Source organism: Coloeus monedula (genome assembly GCF_965178545.1).
Source record: "Coloeus monedula genome assembly, chromosome: 3".
NCBI classification, from domain to species: Eukaryota; Metazoa; Chordata; class Aves; order Passeriformes; family Corvidae; genus Coloeus; species Coloeus monedula.
The window spans coordinates 28,238,011-28,258,337 of record NC_138783.1 but is presented as its reverse complement, the minus strand read 5'-3'; the positions used below and the strand labels follow the sequence as shown (position 1 = coordinate 28,258,337).

Genomic DNA, 20,327 nt, shown 5'->3' with positions numbered 1-20,327 from the left:
TACTGAAGTTGTCCAGCACTGCAGGAAAAAACATTGGAGGTCAGTGATGAGTAAAATAAACCAAAGATTTGCAACAAGCCCTACTCCACTGTTAGCAATAAATGGAAATTTATACACGTGTATAAAAATAGGTGCTGTCAATTAACAAGGCAACATTTGCACTTTGAGTTTGCACACAGCTTTCTCCCTAAGATGTGGGTTAAAAAACCAGGCTACAAATCTCAAAATTGCTGTCGTCTTTAAGCTGGGATTTAGATAGTAGAAAGTACTGAAATGGATTTTTTTTTGGTCAAATATTTTTTTAATTTAATAAGCTCTGAAATTTAATGGAATTAAATATCCTTTTACTTCTGCAACTATGCAGGAAAGAAGATGAAAACATTTGAGTTGTGTAGAATGAAGCCAAAGCCATAATGTTGTGGCAAGTATTTGCATCTTGAGGAGTGCTCAAAAGAAGAAATGGAAACCATTGAACATTATTCAAACAAACTCTGAAGAAACTTGTCATTGTTCATGTGTTGTCTGTGAAAACCATGACAGAGCTTTGCATTTATGGCAGTGTCTGATGAGTTTAAACGAGCTTAACTTGCATTCCTTACTTATCTGAAGGGCTGAAGTAATTCCCTAATGAAAGACATCTTCATTATTGAATGAAATGCATATTTTTCTAAAGATATTTCAATTTATTGGCATCTTGTGTTCTATCAGTCATTAGCATTACAAGGATTTCTTGCAACATCTTCTCTTACCAGGTCCTGTGATACCAGACTACTCAGCCAGACTTTCCTTGCCATAAAAAAAATGAAGAGTGGGAAAGCAGTAGAGGTGCTATTTGACTTCTCTGGTCAGACTTTTTGATGTGAGATTTGCTGTTGCAAAACCAGTCAGTCATTCAGGGTCAGAATGGATTCTTGGATTAAGTGATTATCAGTCTTGTCAACCCTAAAAATAGATATTGTTATAATGGCAGAAACAAAGACCACAGGCAGATGGAATAGGGCTTCCTTGTTTTTTACCTGTGTAAGGGTGTCCAGGCAAAAGACACTGTGTCTTCATACAAAATTACTCACATCTTCAGTGAAAGGGAATTATTATAAATTCTAACTTTTTCCCCTCACTAAATGTTTTCAGAAGATTCACAAGTTTATTTAGAACTGTCTGAAATCTTTGGCTCATTCCTCAGGCTTATTCTTGCTGCAGAAATGCAAACATTGGGGTGAGCAACAGGTGTGGCTCCTTAAAGTTCTAACACGACTGACATTTTGCAGGAGGTGGCATATATTCTGTCTCTTAAGCTAAATTTTTCTGGTAGCTGTCTTCTGTGCCTTAAGTCCAAGAGACTGCCAGACCCAAGGTTCTTAGATAAACTGTTGTCACAACAGCTGTAAAAAGGATAAGAATTAGAATGAAAAATAATGATGAAGATCAGTTTTGGGGGAACACTACATAGTAGTAATGGCTGTGCTGTTTCATGGCAAAGGTCAGTATAGTCTCGTGCCCTGCCTCTGACTGTGGCTGACAGCAAAAGCCTGGAAAACAGTAGAAAACAAAACAAACTAATCCTTCCCCAGAACAGTCGCCTACTCTCTTCACAACTCCCTGTTTAATGGCTCCAATCCTATGCTGTTGTCAGTAGTACTGGTACAGAGGAGGACTCTCTTTATTTTGTATCTAGCAGGCTGACATCTGTTATCTACATTCTGTATATACTTCTGGTTCTAGCTGTATTCGTTTTGCAGGGTTTGCTAGTGAATTTGGGCCTCTAGAGTGGTTGAAGTCTGTTTTTCAAGTAGCATTTTTTTGCCACTGTTTAAAAACGTGTTACAGGAGAAACCTAATGCAATAAATTGATTGACACCATATTGAAAATGAATAAATATGTTTATTTCAGGTTATCAAAAAATTTCCTTTAGGTAAAAAATTTGGCAATTCTGTCAGTTTTTTTAGAGGAGCAGTTTATTTCAAATAGGTATAGGGAGAGGAAAAAAACATGTTCATTTTGTGTGAGGAACTTGCTTTGTTCAATTGGAGAAATAGTTATGCACTCTAACACGTTCTACTGCAACTGTATACATAGCCTTCAATTGAAGAGAAATTTGGGGAGGACATTCAGCTGCTATCCATGACAAATAGGATTGCATTTGTCCTCTGTATGCATAATTGGAAGTATTTCCAGTGGTTGTACAGATCCATGTATCTGTAAAGCCCAAAGGCAAATAAACCAACTGAATAAGCAGATACATGTATCTATTTGATATGACGCTTAGTCTTCTGCTAACTTGAAATAAATAGCAAATGTGAACTTCATAAGCTTCCTTGTGTGACAAAATATTGTAATTTGCAAGGAATTAGTAAAATCGTTTTCATACTTGACATAGACTACTTGTAAATTTTTAAGTTATAGCTCTCATTCTAGTGGACAGTGATACAAAAAGCAGCACTTGGCCCAAATGTATAAATCAAAACTAATTAAATCTTCTATTCTCATCATATTACAGAAGATGGATTTCATGTTGCTTTAATTCTGGTATTTTTGATCTTCTCAAAATGAAGTGTTAGGGGCAGTACTGATGTCCAAACCCTTACATTTTGCCATGCACGTGACTTAATCAGCAACAGTGGTTCTGTCTCATGTAGTTTTATTTTAAAGAATGTATGTCAATGCCCATCTGAACTCTTTAATTCTGAATATTGGTTTATCTTGCACATAGATTCTCATTTTTATCTATGACTGTGTAAACAATGCATGCTTTTATGGCTTTGTAGTAAATACTAATATGGGCTGTTCCACACAAACATTTTTGGGTAGATACAGACTTGCTTGACCTGTGCTACGAACATCTGGGATTAAATTAGCTGTGAACAAGGAGTGTAGAATTACAGTGTTCATAAGCCTGAAGAGCTGAGCCCATCTCTTATATTGTGGACAGAGCAAGGGTATGTCTGCCTGCACAATCGTTGGAGACATACATGTTTGCTGTTATGGTGTTCTTCTTAGATCTCCATAAATATTCCTGAATCATATAGTGAGCTTGAGTGTATACATGTAATATGCAACCAGAATGCATTCCCCTTCTGTACATTGTCCAGGACCTAACAGTGAGAACAGATTGTCTCCCAACTCTAATACATATGTTAAACTGGTGGAATTTTGAGAATAAAAGCAATTATTATTCTGTTTTTCATTACAGGCAGTATGGGCTCTTGGCAACATTGCTGGAGACAGCACTATGTGCAGAGACTATGTTTTGGACTGTAATATCTTGCCCCCTTTATTGCAGTAAGTATGTTTTAATGTGTTTTCCAGAATTTTGCTTGAGTGTCTGATAAGAGTGAAATTTGGGTTTTGCCTTGAAGAATAATAATATCGGGTTTTTTTATTGTGGACTGATCAGAGTTTTTAATGGGGAGTCCTGAACTACTTTTGTAATGAAGCTAAAATGGAAACATGCTTTAGAAGCAGCTAAGCTAGAACTATTTTATTCTACAGTGTTGGTGAATGTCTGGGCTTATTTTAGAGTCAGAGAATAATTTAAGTTGAAAGGCACCTTTGGAGGTCATCTAGTCAAAGCCTTTCTTCATAGCAGGTGAGATCAGATTAGATTGCTCAACTACTTAACCAGTCAAATTTGGAACATCAAAAGTAGATTTCATAACTACCTGGTGTAACCTGTTGCAGTATTTGACCATGGCATAGTGAAACATGGTGTTCTGATACCTAATCAGAATTTTCTGTGTTTTACCTCGTGACAGTGCCTCTTGTCTTGTCACTGAGCACCTTTGAGAAGGGTCTGGCTTCCTGTTTTCTGTATCTACCTGTTAAAGTGTTGTTGGCAGCAGTTGTATCTCCTCTTGCACCATCTCCTTCTAAGGCTGAACAAATCCAGGTCACTGACATCCCACTGTGTGTCATTTCTCTAGCCTGCTAATTATCTTGATGGTCCTCTGCTTAAGAAGCATATTATTGCTGAAACAGTGACACCATCTTGTGTTGTCATGTCCAAATTACGATTACTCAGTCTGTGTCCTTTGCAGACTCTGCAGCAGGGGAATTCTCCAGTGCTGTCATAGACAGTGGTACAGTGGGGGATGGCTGTGAGAAAAAAACCCCTGAATTGTTACACTTGTGGGGAAATTAGGTCTTTCCTTTCTGCATTTTCCTAGGCCAAAGTAGGACTCATAGTCTGAGACGGTCATAAAAATGCAATTTTAGCTAAGAGAGTACTCTCCAAAACTACCTGCATGTCCTCCTCCTTAGAGTAATTTTGTCACAATTCCTGCAGCTTTTGACTGTTAATCTGCCACGTCAGTATCTAAGCATTTAAGAGAAATTTAGTGTAATCTTTACTGTTCTTGTTGGGATACTAGATTCCTGTATCTAGCATGTGTGTTAGTAGCCATCAAGAATGATTTTCCTCAGGTGTATTTTTATAGGAAAAAAAATCTATCATATTTTGCCCTGGTATATGTTAAAAAGAGTTTGTTTTAATGATTCATACAGTTGATGGGGTTGCTTGGCTTTGATTTTTTAAAAGCAAGGGTTGGAATTTTTTGTTGGTTTGTTTTAGATTGCTTTCAAAACAGAATCGTCTCACTATGACCCGAAATGCTGTATGGGCTCTGTCCAACCTCTGCAGAGGGAAAAATCCACCTCCTGATTTTGCCAAGGTAAGAGATGCTTGAATGAAAATGTGTTGTGAAGTGGTGATAGCCAAATTATTAGTTTCAGGTGGTGAAACTTAAACTAAACAGAAGTAATGTTTCAGAGAAATTCTGAAATATTTGATGGGCTTCTTACAGATGAAGTTTTTTGAAGTTTTTTGTTTAGTCCTTTGGGCAGACATTCACAACCACTGTTTTAACACAGCTGCCTTGTAACTTTTTGTTCCTGTTCGTGTACTGGAGACGACTGTCCCATAGCAGAACAAAACTCTACATCTTGGCTGCTGTAGAGCAGCAGGTGGCACATCTGAGTGGACAAGTCTTGAGTTTCACTGGCAGACGTCATTCTGTAGAGGCTGAAGAGTTGCTTTGGTACTTTTCTGCAGTAATGCTCCTCTGTGCTTGTATAGCTACAGTCCTGCATAGAAGTGCTAGCTAGGTCTGAAGTTTTCTGAGTGTTGAATCTTAAGATTCCAGTGCCTAGTCCTACAATGATATACAAAATGAGCTGACATAATAAGAGATCTTCTGGCCCTTTTAATTGTATGTATCTCCTCTTAATGTCTTACAGGTCTCACCTTGTCTTAGTGTGCTTTCCTGGCTGCTCTTTGTCAATGATACAGATGTATTAGCTGATGCCTGCTGGGCTTTGTCTTACTTGTCTGATGGCCCCAATGATAAAATCCAGGCTGTGATTGATGCAGGAGTCTGCAGAAGACTTGTGGAACTGCTGATGTAAGAAATCTGTTGCAAGCAAGCGTCACTCTTTTCCTTGAAATCAAGATTATACCAATAAGGAGTTTAATTAAATATGCCTTGAAATGATGTAATTTCCAGATGTAATTTTACCCGTCTGTTCAGTGTTCTCTATTTGTCATGAGTAACAAAAGCAATGGAACATTTCTTGTGCTAGTTTTGCTGTTTCTTAAGAGGTTTTTTCCTGCACCTAAGAGCTACATTTTTGTAAAATCCATAGTATACATTGGAATTTTCCTTGTGTCATTGAAGTCCATATTATAGTTACCTAACAAGGAAATTACCTAAGGATATCAAAGATAAAAATGTAAGAAATAGTTCAATTTGCTAGAATTGACAGTACCAGGGACTTGAAATATAAGTAATTTCCTCAACCCTTGCTGTAGAAGAGTATACGCACACTTTGGTCAGTAAAGTGTAGCTGTGAGAGTTGGGGTTGCTGAGACTGGCCTTGTTCAGAGCCATGGCTTCAGATCCAAGGTCAGGACATGGACCATTCAATGGCCTAAGAGCAAGGAATAATGGTTTTCAGTGATGTAAATAAAAAGACTGTTAAGGTTTCTAACATTAGAGCAAATGTGATGCTGGATTAATTAATGGAACATACTGCCTCTAAGTAGCTTTTTTGTAAAGAAGTGTTTTCATTTGAGAAACAAGTTCCTTACTTCACCTTTCCTATTCCAGTCCTGATTTAACGATGATGCTGGAGGGATGCATATGATGACAGAAGATGATCAAACAGCTCTATGGGTTAAACACACAACTTCTACCCCTGTTCTTCTGTCTCATTCTTGGCCTTTGTGTGTGCTACATTAAGTGTATTTTATTATTAAAGCTAATTACTTTTTCCTCCCAAGGATGCTTGGAAGTACTCTGAAGTACTTTTATCCTTTTAATATTTTATTTTTATGTTGCTGAATGACATCTAAAGGTCTAAATATTTAGAAACCCTAGAAAGGCTTACCATTAGTTGAAAATCAGTGTTTATTTAGATAGTGAAAGTCAGATTTATCAGGGAAGTTTTCCCCTGGCTGATAGATGGTCCTTCCTTGAGAACGTGAAGATGGAGATGCTTTGGGAAGGTTAATACTTATATTTTTCTTTGTCAATTTTAGGCACAATGACTACAAAGTCGTATCTCCTGCCTTACGAGCTGTGGGGAACATCGTTACAGGAGACGATATCCAGACCCAGGTATGGATTACCTTTCTCTTGTGTTGTATCACAGTTCATCTTTCTGTTAATTGTGGTAACCTGTGCACAAGCACCTCCTCTTGTTCCTTTTGAAGTTTGAAAGTGAAGGTAAATGATACTAATTACTTCAAAATGTGGTGGTTTTCAGTTTTCCTGTTCAGTCCTGAACTGGTGATGATTCTTAGGTAGCTGTGTCTAGGACTTTTGGGCAGCCGTGCAATACCCCTCAAGGGTGGGATGTTTTTGGTTTATTTAAAGCAAATCTGTCTCTTAGGCTGAAATTCATGCTGAGAGATGCACCCTGGTAGTGCTATCAAAGGCCTGTCACATTCAATGCTATTGCCAATCTGTGGTGAATATATCGTATCTATGATGAAAATATATCATATTTATGAGGAAGAACAAGTGTCTGGTCAGATTTTGGATGGTGTGTAGCTGTGTCTGGGGATTTGTTTGGAGAAGCATCAGTAGGAGGCAGTGACTCCCACCACTGTATTAGATATAAATTGGAAGGCAGTAAATGTGTTTCTTCAGAGGCACTAGGTTGTCACTGGGATGCTTCTGTAGTTCTGTGACTCTGAGACCAGAATTAAAGATGTGTTACCAGCACCAGGGCACTGTTTCAATGTCTTATTGCTAGGAGGAAGATAACATGATTTTTTGATTGTTACAATGTATTTTGTGTAGCTGAATTGCAGAGTCATTGTTCTATTTTTTTGCAGTGGCATTTGTTTCGCAGATCAGTCATAAAGAATGATTGAGGTGTGATTTCATAATTTTGTTAAAGATAAAACCACAAGGGATCACTAATTCACATGCAATGCAGGTTATTAAATATTGCATAAACCTTAGATTTTAATTAAAAATTAGTCCAAATGTTTTTGTTGTACGTGATGTTTTCAGAGGAGCATACCATGAGCTTTCCTAAAATTCTAGAGAACTGTATAAGTAGGATAGTTTGATAGTCCTGCCTGCAGATTGTGCTGTATGCTAAAAAGTGTTACAGGATGAATATAAAAATCAGTAATCAGAAGGAAGAGGCCAGCTTTGAGAACTGATCCATTTCTGAATATGAATGCAACATACAAGACAGTTCTTCAAGAACTTCTCTGTAAAACCTTGGGACCCAAACTTGCTTTTACTTTTTGTCTCATTTTCAGGTATTAACAATGCGAGTGCTTGGAGATGGCCAAAACCATAGATAGTATGCATGAAGAAAAAAAACCAACTTGTCCCAGCAGACACCTGATAAAATCCTGAACCATAATCTTTTCTTCTTTAATCTTAGTGGGGAATACAAAGATTTTAAGAATATGGAGCCGGTAGGATACAAGCAAGGGAATTAAGTCCTCAAATTCCATGATCAGAAGTCATGACCATGATTCAGCTTGACTGGAGTATTTCTCATAAAATTCTGTGGCACACTATTCTTTCTAAGGTGTCTGCTTTTGCCACACAAGGCAAAACTACTGTGCTTCTTGGTATACTCTCCCAATTTTTGGCTTAATTGTTAGAAGTTGGAATTGAATTAAAAAAAATAAGTCATTAATTTTTCATTTTTTGAATCTTGTTAGGCCCTTTTAGGTGGTCAAAAAGTCCTTCACTATCACACATGACATAATCGACTGTGCTGTCTTGCAACATCTAAGTTCTGGGGCATTTTCTGTTGTACTTTGGTTATTTAGGAGATGGAAATTTTGCTGCACCTTTTCTGCACTGTAAAATTGCAGGGTTTTTACAATTTTTGTAATTTTTTAAATAAGAATTGTCCATTCATAATGTCACTGGATACAACACTGGTCACAGTATGCACCACAGTGCCAGCAGATGGGGAAGACAGAAGTAGTTGGAGCTTACAAGTGTACAAAAATACAGGAAAATACCATCATCTTGTTTTTGTTTGGTCATAATGTGCTTAGTATCTTCTTGTTTTCAGGTCACACTGAAATCATTATGAAGGTGTGGTTTCTTACCTGAATGACTTGGTAGTTTTGCTCTTTAGCTTTCCTGCAGACATTTATTTCTTGGTTCTTGCAGGTTTTTTTGTTTTGTGTGTATTTAGTGGTTTAAAAAAAACAAACAAACTCTGGGAGCATCTAATGGGGGTATGCTTTTTAGATTTTCAAGACATTGTATTCCTTGTTCCTGTGATTCTTTATCCTAAAGTTCTTCTAAGGTGTGTTTTGTTTTGTTTTTTCTGTTGTATTCAGGTAATTCTGAATTGTTCAGCCCTGCAGAGCTTACTGCACTTGCTAAGCAGCCCAAAAGAATCTATCAAAAAGGAAGCATGCTGGACAATATCTAATATAACAGCTGGAAACAAAGCCCAGATCCAGGTAACCTTTTCAGCTATGATCAGTAATCTTTGTCTTTCAGACTAGAAGGAACACAGGTGGTTTTTTGTGTATAAAATGCATATTTGTGTGTATGCACTGTCACAGATATATTATTACATACAAGAAATATATTATTGTGTATAATTAGAATATTTCAATGTCCCAGTCATCTCTAAATTAAAATAATTTCATTTTCTAGTCATCTGCACATTATAGGGGGGAAGACTGTCATGGTAGAAAATGACAAAATGTGGCTAAGCTCAAGAAAATTTCGTCTTAAATAATTTGCTTTGTGCTTTTGACAATAACTAAAATACAGAAATGCTCAAGTATGAAAAGAATACTCTACAGACTTTGAGAATCAAATAACTTCACATATTTCTTGGTTTCACCATCAGATACAGACACCTATATTTGAAAGTACTTTATTTCTGTTTCTATTTTCTTAAAATTCCTTGTATAATTTCCATAAATGTGCCTTATAATGCCCCATCCTAGGCATGTGTGCTTAGCCAAGTCTGTATCTGCTGTTTATTAAACTGAACAATAATGGAGGCTATCTAACATGTTGCCCTGGGATTTGTCCTTTCTGATTACACTAAATGTTGTAATCCCTTCATATTAAGTGATAGCACGCAGAAGCAAATGAGTCCCACTCCCTTATATCAGTCATTATAATTAGGCTCCAAAAGATCAAATCATTGTTCTGAGTCTGGACTGAGTGTCAGTTGTCAGGAAGAATTCCCAGGACTTGTCTCCAGGTAGTATAAATGAGAGATGGAACATCTTTTCCCCAGAGAAAAGTCTTTGGCTAGATAAAGAAGAAACAGCTTAATAGATTTTGTTTTCCCTGAATATGGAGTTCTGTTTAAGAACAGCTGTACTAGGGAATTTTTTGCTTGTCTTTCAGGGATGTGGTTTGACTTGGTGGGATGTCAGGTGTCCCCCAAAGCTGCTCTATCACTCTTCTTCTCAACTGGGCAGGGGAAAGTAAATACAATTTCATGAGTTGTGGTTAAGGACGGGGAGAGATCACTCACCGGTTACTGTCACAGGCAAAACCAGACTCAACTTGAGAAATAAATAGCATTACCAATCAAAATCAGAGCAGGATAATGATAAGTAAAAGTAATCTTAAAAGCACCTTTTCCCCACCCCTCCCTCCTTTCTGGACTTAGCTTTATCCGTGATTCTCTTCCTCCTCCCCTTGGTAGTGCAGAATACAGTCAGTTCATCACAGGTTGTTTCTGCTGCTGCTTCCTCCTTAGAGAGGGAAGTCCTTCACCTGCTCCAGCATGGGGTCCCGCACATGAGAGACAGTACTCCAGGAACTTCTCCAACATGAGTCCTTCCTACAGGCTGCATTTCTTCATGAACTGCATGGAGTGCAGTCTTCAGGAACAGGCTGTTCCACCATGGGCCCCTCTGGGGTCACCAGTCCCACTAGCAAAACTGGTGCAGTGTGGGCTCCTCTCTCCACAGGGCCACAAGTCCGACCAGGACTCTGGTCCATTGTGGGCTTCCCATGGGGTCACAGACTCCATCAGATATCCACCTGCTCTGGGGTCCTCTGTGGGCTGCAAGTGGATCTCTGCTCCCCCATGGACCTCCATGGGCTGCAAGGGGGGCATCCTGCCTCACCATGGTCTGCCTCACGGGGCTGCAGGGGAATCTCAGCTCTGGTGGCTGGAGCACCTCCTGCCCTTCCTTCTGCACTGACCTTGGTGTCTGCAGGGCTGGTTCTCTCACACATTCTTACTCCTCTCTTCTCTGGCTGCAGTTACTTTTACCCAATAATTTTGTCCCCTTCTTAAATAAGTTATCACAGAGCTGCTGTCACTGTCACTGATGGGCTCAGCCTTGGCCAGTTGCAGGTCCATCTTGGAGCCAGCTGGCATTGGCTCTGTCAGACATGGGGGAAACTTCTGGCAGCTTCTCACAGAAGCCAGTCCTGTAGCTCCCCCCACTGCTGCCAAAACCTTGCCATGCAAACCCAATACAAAGAACATTGCCTCATTCCTTCTCTTTTGCAGAAGTGTTGGGAAAAGAGATTGTAGTGAATCATAGAATCATGAAGGCTTGGTTTGGAAGGGACCTTAAAGATCATCTCATTCCAGCCCCCCTGCCATGGGCAGGGATGCCATTCACTAGATCAGGTTGCCCGTGGCCCCGTTCAACCTGGCCCTGAAACGAGGCTTGATCTGATAAATACAAGTGTTTCCATCAAGGCAGTCAAATAACAGTCTTATGTAAATCAAATTTAGTTCTGAGGTTACATTTTTCAATTCTTTTGTCCCTCACTGGATACAGAAAGTATTTTCAGGGATTGCAGAGGATGCATGAAAGTCTGGGTGGAGACATTTATTCTTTGAGGAATGGCAATAAATGTCAGAAATATTAGACTCTTGAAATACTTGTCTTACTCATTAGTAACCTGGAAGAAACAGTGTTTACACAGAAAGTGAATCAAGCCTCTTAATATATTGGCAGAGTAGCCGAAGCGTACTTGTTAGCTCTGTTTTCCTTGGAAGGCAGCCTGATTGCTGCTCTTATAATGATGAGTCTGGATTAGTCATTCTATATGATCATAATTAGCATGAAGTGGTTAACCCTCTCCACCTATGGGGTGGAATTACTTCTCTTTTTGCAGAAAACTTGCACAAGATTATGAAAAGGCTGCATATTTTTCCTGAGGAATAAGTGTATTGTACCCTTTGCAGGTGACACTTGGAATCTTTTGGGTTTACATTCTTCCTTAAAAAGAACATTCAGCTGCTGAAGGGGTAGCATAAAGCCTTAATAACTTCAATGAGGGCTTCATCTCAGAAAGCATAGGGAATAAAGTTAATACTTTTGTGAAAGATATTTCAGTCTTTGCTAAGCTACCTGAAATTCCTGAAAATGAGAGCGAATGCTCATTTAACATTCAGAGATCCTTATGTTAGAAAATGAGTAGGCAAAGCCCAAAAACTTGTGAAGGTGGAAAGCCCTGTAGGTCCTTCTTGTTTGATGTAAAGATGTGACTTAAGATGGAAGTGGGACTGTGAGGAAAGGAACCCCCTGCAGTGGTATTTGCTCTGGCTTTCTCAGTCAGGATTTTGTATTTACCACTGGAGCTCATGTTTTTTTGTCAGATATGGAGAACGATACGGTTACTCACTCTAACCTTGGTAGAGCTCCAAGAATTTTGATTCTGCTTTTATTGTGGTTTGTGTGTTAATCCATGGATTAGCTGAATTTCTAATGAAAAGTGCTGTGTAAAATCAGCAGCTGTACCACTGTTTTTTTTCCCACATCAGCAATTGTAATTGCTGTGCAAGTAGCAGTGCAGAGTAGGTAGTTACTGCTGCTTGTACCAAGGTAAAAATGTTTTTGCCTTTGTGTTTCCTGCAGTAGAGAGTCTTTTGGCTCTTGATCCTTTCAACTACCACCTTTGAAACCCAGTATTTGCTCTCTAGAAGGGCATTTCTGCTTTTTCTGGAAAGTCTAAGAGTATTTTCTGAGGAACAGTCCAGCCAAATACATTGTCTTAAGTTTGTGTTTTTTCTCAAGTCTGTTGGAGGGTTGCTTCAGGATGTGTAATTGTATGGAGATGTTCCAAATGTAAGAAGAGCTTTAGAAAGCCAGATATCTATACAAGTCATTCAATAAAGATGTATCAGAAGTGACAATGGAAAGTAGTTTGTTGTTGGAACATTTTTTCAAAACTTTGGCTCTCTATTTTCATATTCTTGATCTACTTAAGATACAGTTATGAAGAGTCATAGAGCTAACTTGAATTCTAGTGCACCAGAAACTACTGCAGTAGTGTATTCACTTCTGTAACTTCTTCATAAGTATTCACTGTACCACACTGTCATGTTTTCAAATGAAATGTCCTTGTTTGCACAGTACTCTGACACCTGGTATCCATTACTCAGGCATAAGTGAGGCTTTAGCTGGAGAGTCTTAACTGTATCCCTGGTAATCCTTGGTCTTCTAAACTGTTACCACATCTTTATTTGAAAAGGAGTAAGGATAAAATGATCTCCTTTTTTAAAACAGAATTTGCCTTATCTACCTGAACAAAATTGTTAGTCTATGCATGTGTGTGTTTAGCAATTTTTAAATGTTTTGGGGTGTTCTATCATGGGTCAGCTGCTGTGCTATTGAGAACAGATTAGAATTGCAAGGTGACTTGAAAAGGTGAGGTCAGAAGGTAGGGAGAGGGAAATTAATGCTATGAGCCATTAGTATTGCATCTTCATTTCTAGCAGTGGCTCTTTGCAAGTGCATAAAAAGCTCTTTAACTATGCATAGAAAAATACTTGTGATTATGTGGATAGAAGCTCTCTTTCTCAGGAGTCTTGTATCAAGAAGAAAACAGTGTGAAACAAATCACCAGAATACATGTGGATTTAAAAGAGTCCAGCTTAAAAGCAGCTGCCTTAGGATATGTCACAGACAAGGTTGGAAGTGTGTTGGTGTGTTATGCAAGTCCAGGGAAAAAGAATGTAAGAAGCATCTTCTCAAAAGTGAAAGCTGTATTTCATTTAAGAGTCCCTTGGGCCCCATTCAGAGTAACTGATCTGCCTTCAAACTCCAAGCACACACAGGCTTTGTAGTGAAACACTGACTGCCCTAAGTGCATACCCAATTTAATCTATACTGACAGTTACAAAAATTAAATTAAAAACCAGTATATCTGACTGTGAGCGGAATATAACTATCCTGGTAATGACGACATACTGCAAGTCGTGTCCGTCATCAGGCCTTGATTTTTGGAACTGCAGAAGATGGCCCATTAGAGGAAAGTTGTGAAGTAAAGCACAGTGGAGAATGCTTACAACGTGCTTGATTGGAGAGCTCAAAGCCAGTGTTTCTTGGAAGTAAAATTGGCAATTGCAGGTGTGATTGCAGTGATTACCTTTTGTTGAAACTCAATCACAGATGTGTAACAAGTTCCAGAAAGACCCTTGATTGTTTAGTTTCTAGTCTCAACTTAGAGAATGTTGAGTGAGATACAAGGTGTGATGAAATCTCCTTTCAGCTCCAGAGCTAATAAGTCTGCATTTCTCAGAAAATGCCTTTGAGGTATTACTTCAGACAACTTCTATTTAATGGCAAAATCACTGTAAACATTTGAGCTGAAAAGCACTTGAAAAAAGAATTTCTGAAGTTGAAAAATGCTGTTTGATAAAATGTTTCTTGAAGGTGGTCATATGCTAAAATGGAGAATAAAAGTGCAGTCTGTTTTTAATAGCAGTGATGATAAAGGACAATTCCCATCGGGATGAATACTTGATTTAACTAAGTTCATGGGTGAACCTATTTCATCTGTGAGTTGAGGATTTTTTTTTTTTTGTCTTTACATTGTTTCATGTTGTGATGAATTAAAACATTACTTCTTGAGAACTGGTCTTCCTTACAGAAGGAATTCCAAGATACTAGATGCAGCTCTAAATTAAATTATTTATTTTCCTTTCCTCCCAGTCCCTCCAAATTGCTAAAGAGCTGCTACTAGAGGTCATAAACTGGAGCAGGTCTGTTCCCCTATCTGTGATATTTACCAGATTTTGAACATGCACGGTCTTTAGCTAGAAATCAAACAAGAATGATTTCAGCACATGATAATTTTTTTCACATCTGCCTGGCATAGTAACCCACATTTTTGTGAGTTACCAGCTGATCTAACTAGTGGATTGTTGCTCCAGAACAGTTGGGATGTTGAAATACTATGGAAACTTTGAGTAGTGCTCAAGCCATAATCTAACAGTCCCTTCTGCACACCAAGGAGACATTAAAATATTTTGGTGGATCTGACAGGTATTTTACCTAACCAATATTAACAGACAGAACTATATTTAGTGTTTAAGATTGCATTGGGTTACACTCCCTCCATCCACCCACTATAAAGTATAGAAATATAAAGTCAGAGGGAAGGACTTCTATATCCATCTCCATACTGCCTATGATGCTGTTTGGTGGCACACTCCAAAGGCTTTCACTGCCATTTCTAAAAGATAAGGCAGCAGCCTATCACTATTAGATTTGCACTCCAACACAATCAAGTAAACTCTTTCTAGTGTTAAGACAGTGTAAATTAACATGCATGAAATGTGTGAAAGTGCGTGCTGGACTTTCTTTGGTGGCTCTTACTAAAGCACAGGAGGTTTGGGTTTATTTCCCCACCAAAGGTGGAAGTGAAAGCCTTTCAGAGTGTGTTATCAACAGTGCCTAGGCAACAGAAAAATGTGGTGGAATACAGCAGTCTTTCCCCTCTTTATTTCTGTGCTTTCAAGGTTTGGGGTGGATGTGTATATCCTGATGCAGTCGTGATTGTCACTAAAAACTAAGTATAGTTTTTGTTTGTTAATTTCCTAGTTTGTATACAGCTTTGCTGTACATCAGTGGATAGCTTCCCCAGTCAGGGAGAAGGGGAACTACATCTTCCTGGGAGTCAGAAGGAGAACTGCACAACTGAAGCTTAATCCTGACTGTCGACCCTTCTGAAGGGTATGAAAGGCTATCACATACCTCAGAAAATGCTCTGTGTGTCTTAACTTCGCAACCCGTTGAAAAGCTATGAAGGGCAGTACATCAGACACAATCTTCCATGTCTGACAGTGAAGACATCATAGGAGTTCTCTGCTCTTGACAGGTTAAGAAACTTATCACTTCTTTTCTAACATACCTTGAATTTTCACAAGAACATCTGGAAGTCTGAGTATGGCTAGGCATGGTAGCAATGGGATCTGTGCCATATTTTTCCTCCTCTAGAGTTTCTTAACCTTGCAGAAGGGTGACATGGGCAAATGTAGCAAATGATACATTACCTGTCAGTTTTAAAAACTCTGGAATGAAATGCATTTTTACAACATGTGGTAAAGTTACAAGCTCAGAGTTGTCAGAGGCTCTTCTCCAAAAGGACCACTGGGGACCACTCCAAAACTAGTGCTAGGGACATGGAAAAGGTATGACATGGTTCACACAGAGCTGGGGTTTACACAGGCATCAAGTTACCTGAAATATGAAGTGTGTTTAGTTTATGTCATAGTTTGCATAAGTAATCTAAGAATCTTAACATGCTCTTTGTGGTAGTAGAACTTTAAAAAGTATATATACGGCATTGCTGACAAAGCCATGTTAGTTTGCAGACTAGTGGAAGTCAAAGATCAATCTCTTTCAGGTTTAATTTTGTGTTTAAGTACAAAATCTGCTTTCAGGCTTCTACATACCTTATACCACATTAAGGGCAGCAGAGCTAGAATATCTTTAATTCCTTTATTCTGGCTGAAAACCACACCAGTCAGTGGTGTGTTACTGCATTTGGGAGGTTGGTTGGTCTGTTTGGTTGGTTTTTTCTTTCTTTGTTTTGGTTTTTTTACGACTGACCAACCCTAAAAGCAGGAGAGAGCTCAACAAGGTGCTGGTCATTATACTGCAGGTTCTTCCTGACAGCAATAACAGCTTTGTGTAAACTGGCTAGAAGTTTGCTTTATAGGCAGTTTGGAGTATATAGGCTTAGGTGTCTGTGTCAACAACATAAAGGTTCACTAGAACTGAGATCTGAAGTGCTTCCTCTCCAGCTCTAGGAAGGCAGAGGTTTTTTGTACTCATGCCATAGTGTGAAGTAGTTTTAGCTTACAAATATTTGCTATGTTATTTATAAAGGAGCTGTAAATTGAATAAATAAACAAGGTAACTGGAAAATAAGTCACTGAGAAGCCTCTATGAACTAAAATTTCCAGCCAGGAGGGGGGATCATAGCAGTAGGGCTGTATTTGCAGCTGCCAGTTATATGGTGACTGTAATTTAGATTTGTTAAAGGTAATGAGAGAGCTTGCAGGAGCAGGGAAACAGTCACAGTCTAAGACTTGTTTGCTTTCACATTTATGTGATGAATGATATGTAGACATGTGATGCCAGTACGTGCACACTAAATGTGTATGTGTGTGTTTGCATATCACAAGTGATTTAGGTGTGGGAACCCAAAGGGGGACAAGCAAATTCTCACATGGTATTGACCAGCTCAAAATACAAATTTAATATACTATAACTGAAGGCCTCCCTAACAGCAGCTACAACATATTTAGATTAAACATCCATGCAGGTGTAATGGTACTTCAAAAATTCAATTTTTAATCTAGCTTCACTGTTTAAAAATCAAATACTGTGAAGAAGCTTGATTAAAATAAGACAGGTAGAATGTTTCCAAGAGACAGGCAGCCCTCTTGGATGACTACACCACAGGGATACCAACTATTAAAAATATCGCCCCCAACCCAAAAAAACATACACATCCCAAACCAAACATAGAAAAGTTGACACTTTAGAAGTGAGGGCCAGATTTGCTAAGTACTGAGCATTACAAATTAAATCTGAAAGTCCATATTTCAATAAAAATTCAATTTCAGTTAAAATTCAGTTTTGGTTTTCCAAAAGACTCGTGGTTACAACTCAAGAGGGGGTTCAGTTCCAACAAATACCAACGGATGCAGCTGGACAAAAGCTTCAGTGTTAAGTTTAATGTATTGAAGGATGGGCTTTGGATTACCTATTGTGCAAAAAAGAGATTTCTAATGTATTTTGTAGATAGCACCTCAGTGCCTAGTAGTAGCAGCCTAAAACATTTTTATTTCCTTCACGTTTTTCAAGTTCTTGTTGAACTGAAATCCCTTAACTGTTTCTTTTGTTTGAAAGCTATGCTTATCTTGAGTATTTTCTATGCACTACAAACACTACTTTGGTCTTCAACACACTTCCACGTCAGGCACATGCAGAATAGGAATGCTAAAAAAGTAATTTGAATTAAGCCAATCTAAATCCTTGTAAGTTTTAAGTTGCCTCATCCTGCCACAGCTCTTTAAGGTTTTGTTCTGCCTGAGGCTTGCTTTTCTTCAAGGAAAAAAACCCCAACGAAATCCAATTGTCTTCTAGCATTTACTATTTTATCACTTAAAAGAAGTTTAACTGAAAGGGAAACATGACCTGTTTCCACAGTAACAGTTGTTCCCACATAAAATATCATAGAGATAGGAATCCTTAGGCATTCAAGGGTAACTGCTGTGGGCAGGCTGCAAGTCTGCAGGGTATAAATAATAGATGCTGCTAAGAACGTACTCTGTATTGGTACTTTATTGTTTCCACCCTTGCTGAGCTTAACTAGACTTTTAACTAGACTAGAAAGCAGACCATTTTCTGACCTAGTTAATGTATTTTTTTTTCCTTAAAGGTAAGCACTGAGAGTTTCAACTGTCGAGAGAGTGCTAGTGGAAAAGCTTGGCTCTGTTACAGACAGTTGAGAACCTTTAACTAATACTTGTGCTAGGGCGAGGTGCCAGCACTTGTGTTGCCTCTCAAGCAGTAGGAAACATAAAAATACACTGACTGGTAATCTCTCTTGAGTCAGTCTCCTCCAGAGGAGTGCCTTACAAGAAGCTGTGATTCATTGTGGTGCATTAACTTGTTCTGCTTGGGTAAAGATAGTCAACTTCATTGTAGAGCAGAAACTAAGCAAGGTCCCCATAGCCTTTTATACAATAGAAACAGAAGTAAGAGTACTCACCCAAGAAATGTGAGATCAGTTCTTTCTAAGAAGGTTCAAATACACATTTCTCTGCTTTTAAGAGTAATTTTACCCACTGAACTGAAGCATCCAAGCACTGAAGCAGAGTTCAAAATTGATTGAGCCAGAAGAAAAACAGTAATTATCTTTTGTGTTTCCCCACTTAATTGCCATCTTGTTGCTAGTTCCCTTTATTGTGGAATTTGCTTACTATTTTACAAGTTTTAAGTTGAAACATTTTAAGGTAACATTTGTTTTTGGCAGTAAGAAGACTCAAGTGTTAGTGACTGCCTGTCAGGTAAGGTATGCTGATTTAGTTCCATGCTATCATGTAACATACTCTGATTTTAGTACTTGTTTTAGAAATTGGTTTCAAGAAGACATTTTCTAAGGAAATAAATCTCCTGTAGAAGGGTGTTTTGGGGGAGAGGATTTAAGAAGTGATAACGAGATGTTTTTGACTTGTTCTTTGCCAAAATCATAAAATCCTAATGCCCTCAAATATCCCTATCCTAGATCCATATCAAGATCTTTCAGTAGGCAGTGCTTGATATCCTGTAACACACTGTTCTGGTGAGGGTTTCTGCCTCAACAACACCCTTGTGTAGAATTCTCTGGACTGACATAAAGCAAAGTGTAGACTGAAAAGTCCCCTTTCTCCTCTCCATCTGATGAGGACTGAAGTTCATGAGTGAAAACACTCATGCTCTCACTCTCTAGATGCACAGTCACAGATGTCTCAAGTACCAGTGTGGGCTCTGCTCAGCTGCTGTCCATGGCTGGATCAGGAGCTCCCTTAACTCCCCGTGCTGGGGTTCTACTCACTGCCTGGTTCAGCTTGATTCTCACTGGCAAACAAACAGATGCACACGTTTGTCTTGGGTATCTCCACACTTGCGGACCCATTGAATATCAGCACAAACCCTCTGTCCATGCCTGGATCCTGGGCCTCCCACTTGCTGCTCAGTCAGTTTGCCAGCAAACTAAGTACACTGGGATCTTCCACACCCACTGCTGCTTTTGGGGATAACACATAGGTGGTGCCCAGGCATGTGGGTCCTGTGACCTGGAGTCCCATGGCAGCTGAGGTGCTGGGATCTTCACTTAATTTCGCTCCAGTCCCTCTACTAGCTGGCATCCAGGTACATGGGCCCTGTAGGCTGTGATCCTGCCCCAGTGGCTGATGCTGGGACCCTCACCTGGTCCAGTTGCAGGGGCCCTTTCGTCCAAGGCCTGACAGCAGTTGCTGGCCCCAAATTCACGTTTTATGGGACCTGATTTCATGGCCCTTCCAGCTACTGATGCTGAGACATCTACCCACCCACTCTAGCTGCTGGCCCTACAGACACAAGGGGATCTCCTGAGGTCTGGTCCAATTCCTGGCCCAAAGTGAGTTGTGCTGGGTTGCTGGCACGTAATCCTTGGAGTGCTCTGGTGGGATAGAGAGAGTGGTTACACGGTAAAATAGTTAAGGTAAGATTTGTTACTAAGTTTCGCACAGGTGTACTTGTCCCTGTCATCAGTTACAAAGTCCAGGCTGGCTCTCTTGCCTGTAGTTTCCTAATGACCTATTAATTAGTGACTGGAACTTTTTCTTTGTGATTGTTTCTCTTATCCCTTGTCTATCAGGTTTGTGTAGCTGTGTGTTTTATTCATTACCTTCCTGTTATTTGTATCTGCCTTTGAGCTGGAAAGGTCCTTGATCTCTTAACCTTAATGAAACAGGAGGTCTTGTGTTCCACATACCCTTACAGTGATAATTTTACAAATCAGTTGGGGTTTTTTGCAGTAAAATATGTCAGGGGGTAAGGCATCTCTTTTCAAGATGCTTT

At 39.1% G+C, this 20,327-nt stretch overlaps 1 protein-coding gene across 1 annotated transcript in view; it reads left to right on the top strand.

Moving 5' to 3' along the window:
- Positions 1–20,327, top strand: part of KPNA1 (karyopherin subunit alpha 1) — a 54,461-nt gene that overhangs the window by 23,973 nt on the left and 10,161 nt on the right. The window contains exons 7-11 of the mRNA XM_082277888.1: positions 3,192–3,280; positions 4,569–4,668; positions 5,234–5,397; positions 6,534–6,612; positions 8,823–8,948. Of these exons, the coding sequence (XP_082134014.1) occupies positions 3,192–3,280; positions 4,569–4,668; positions 5,234–5,397; positions 6,534–6,612; positions 8,823–8,948 (558 nt within the window). The remainder of the gene's footprint in view (positions 1–3,191; positions 3,281–4,568; positions 4,669–5,233; positions 5,398–6,533; positions 6,613–8,822; positions 8,949–20,327) is intronic.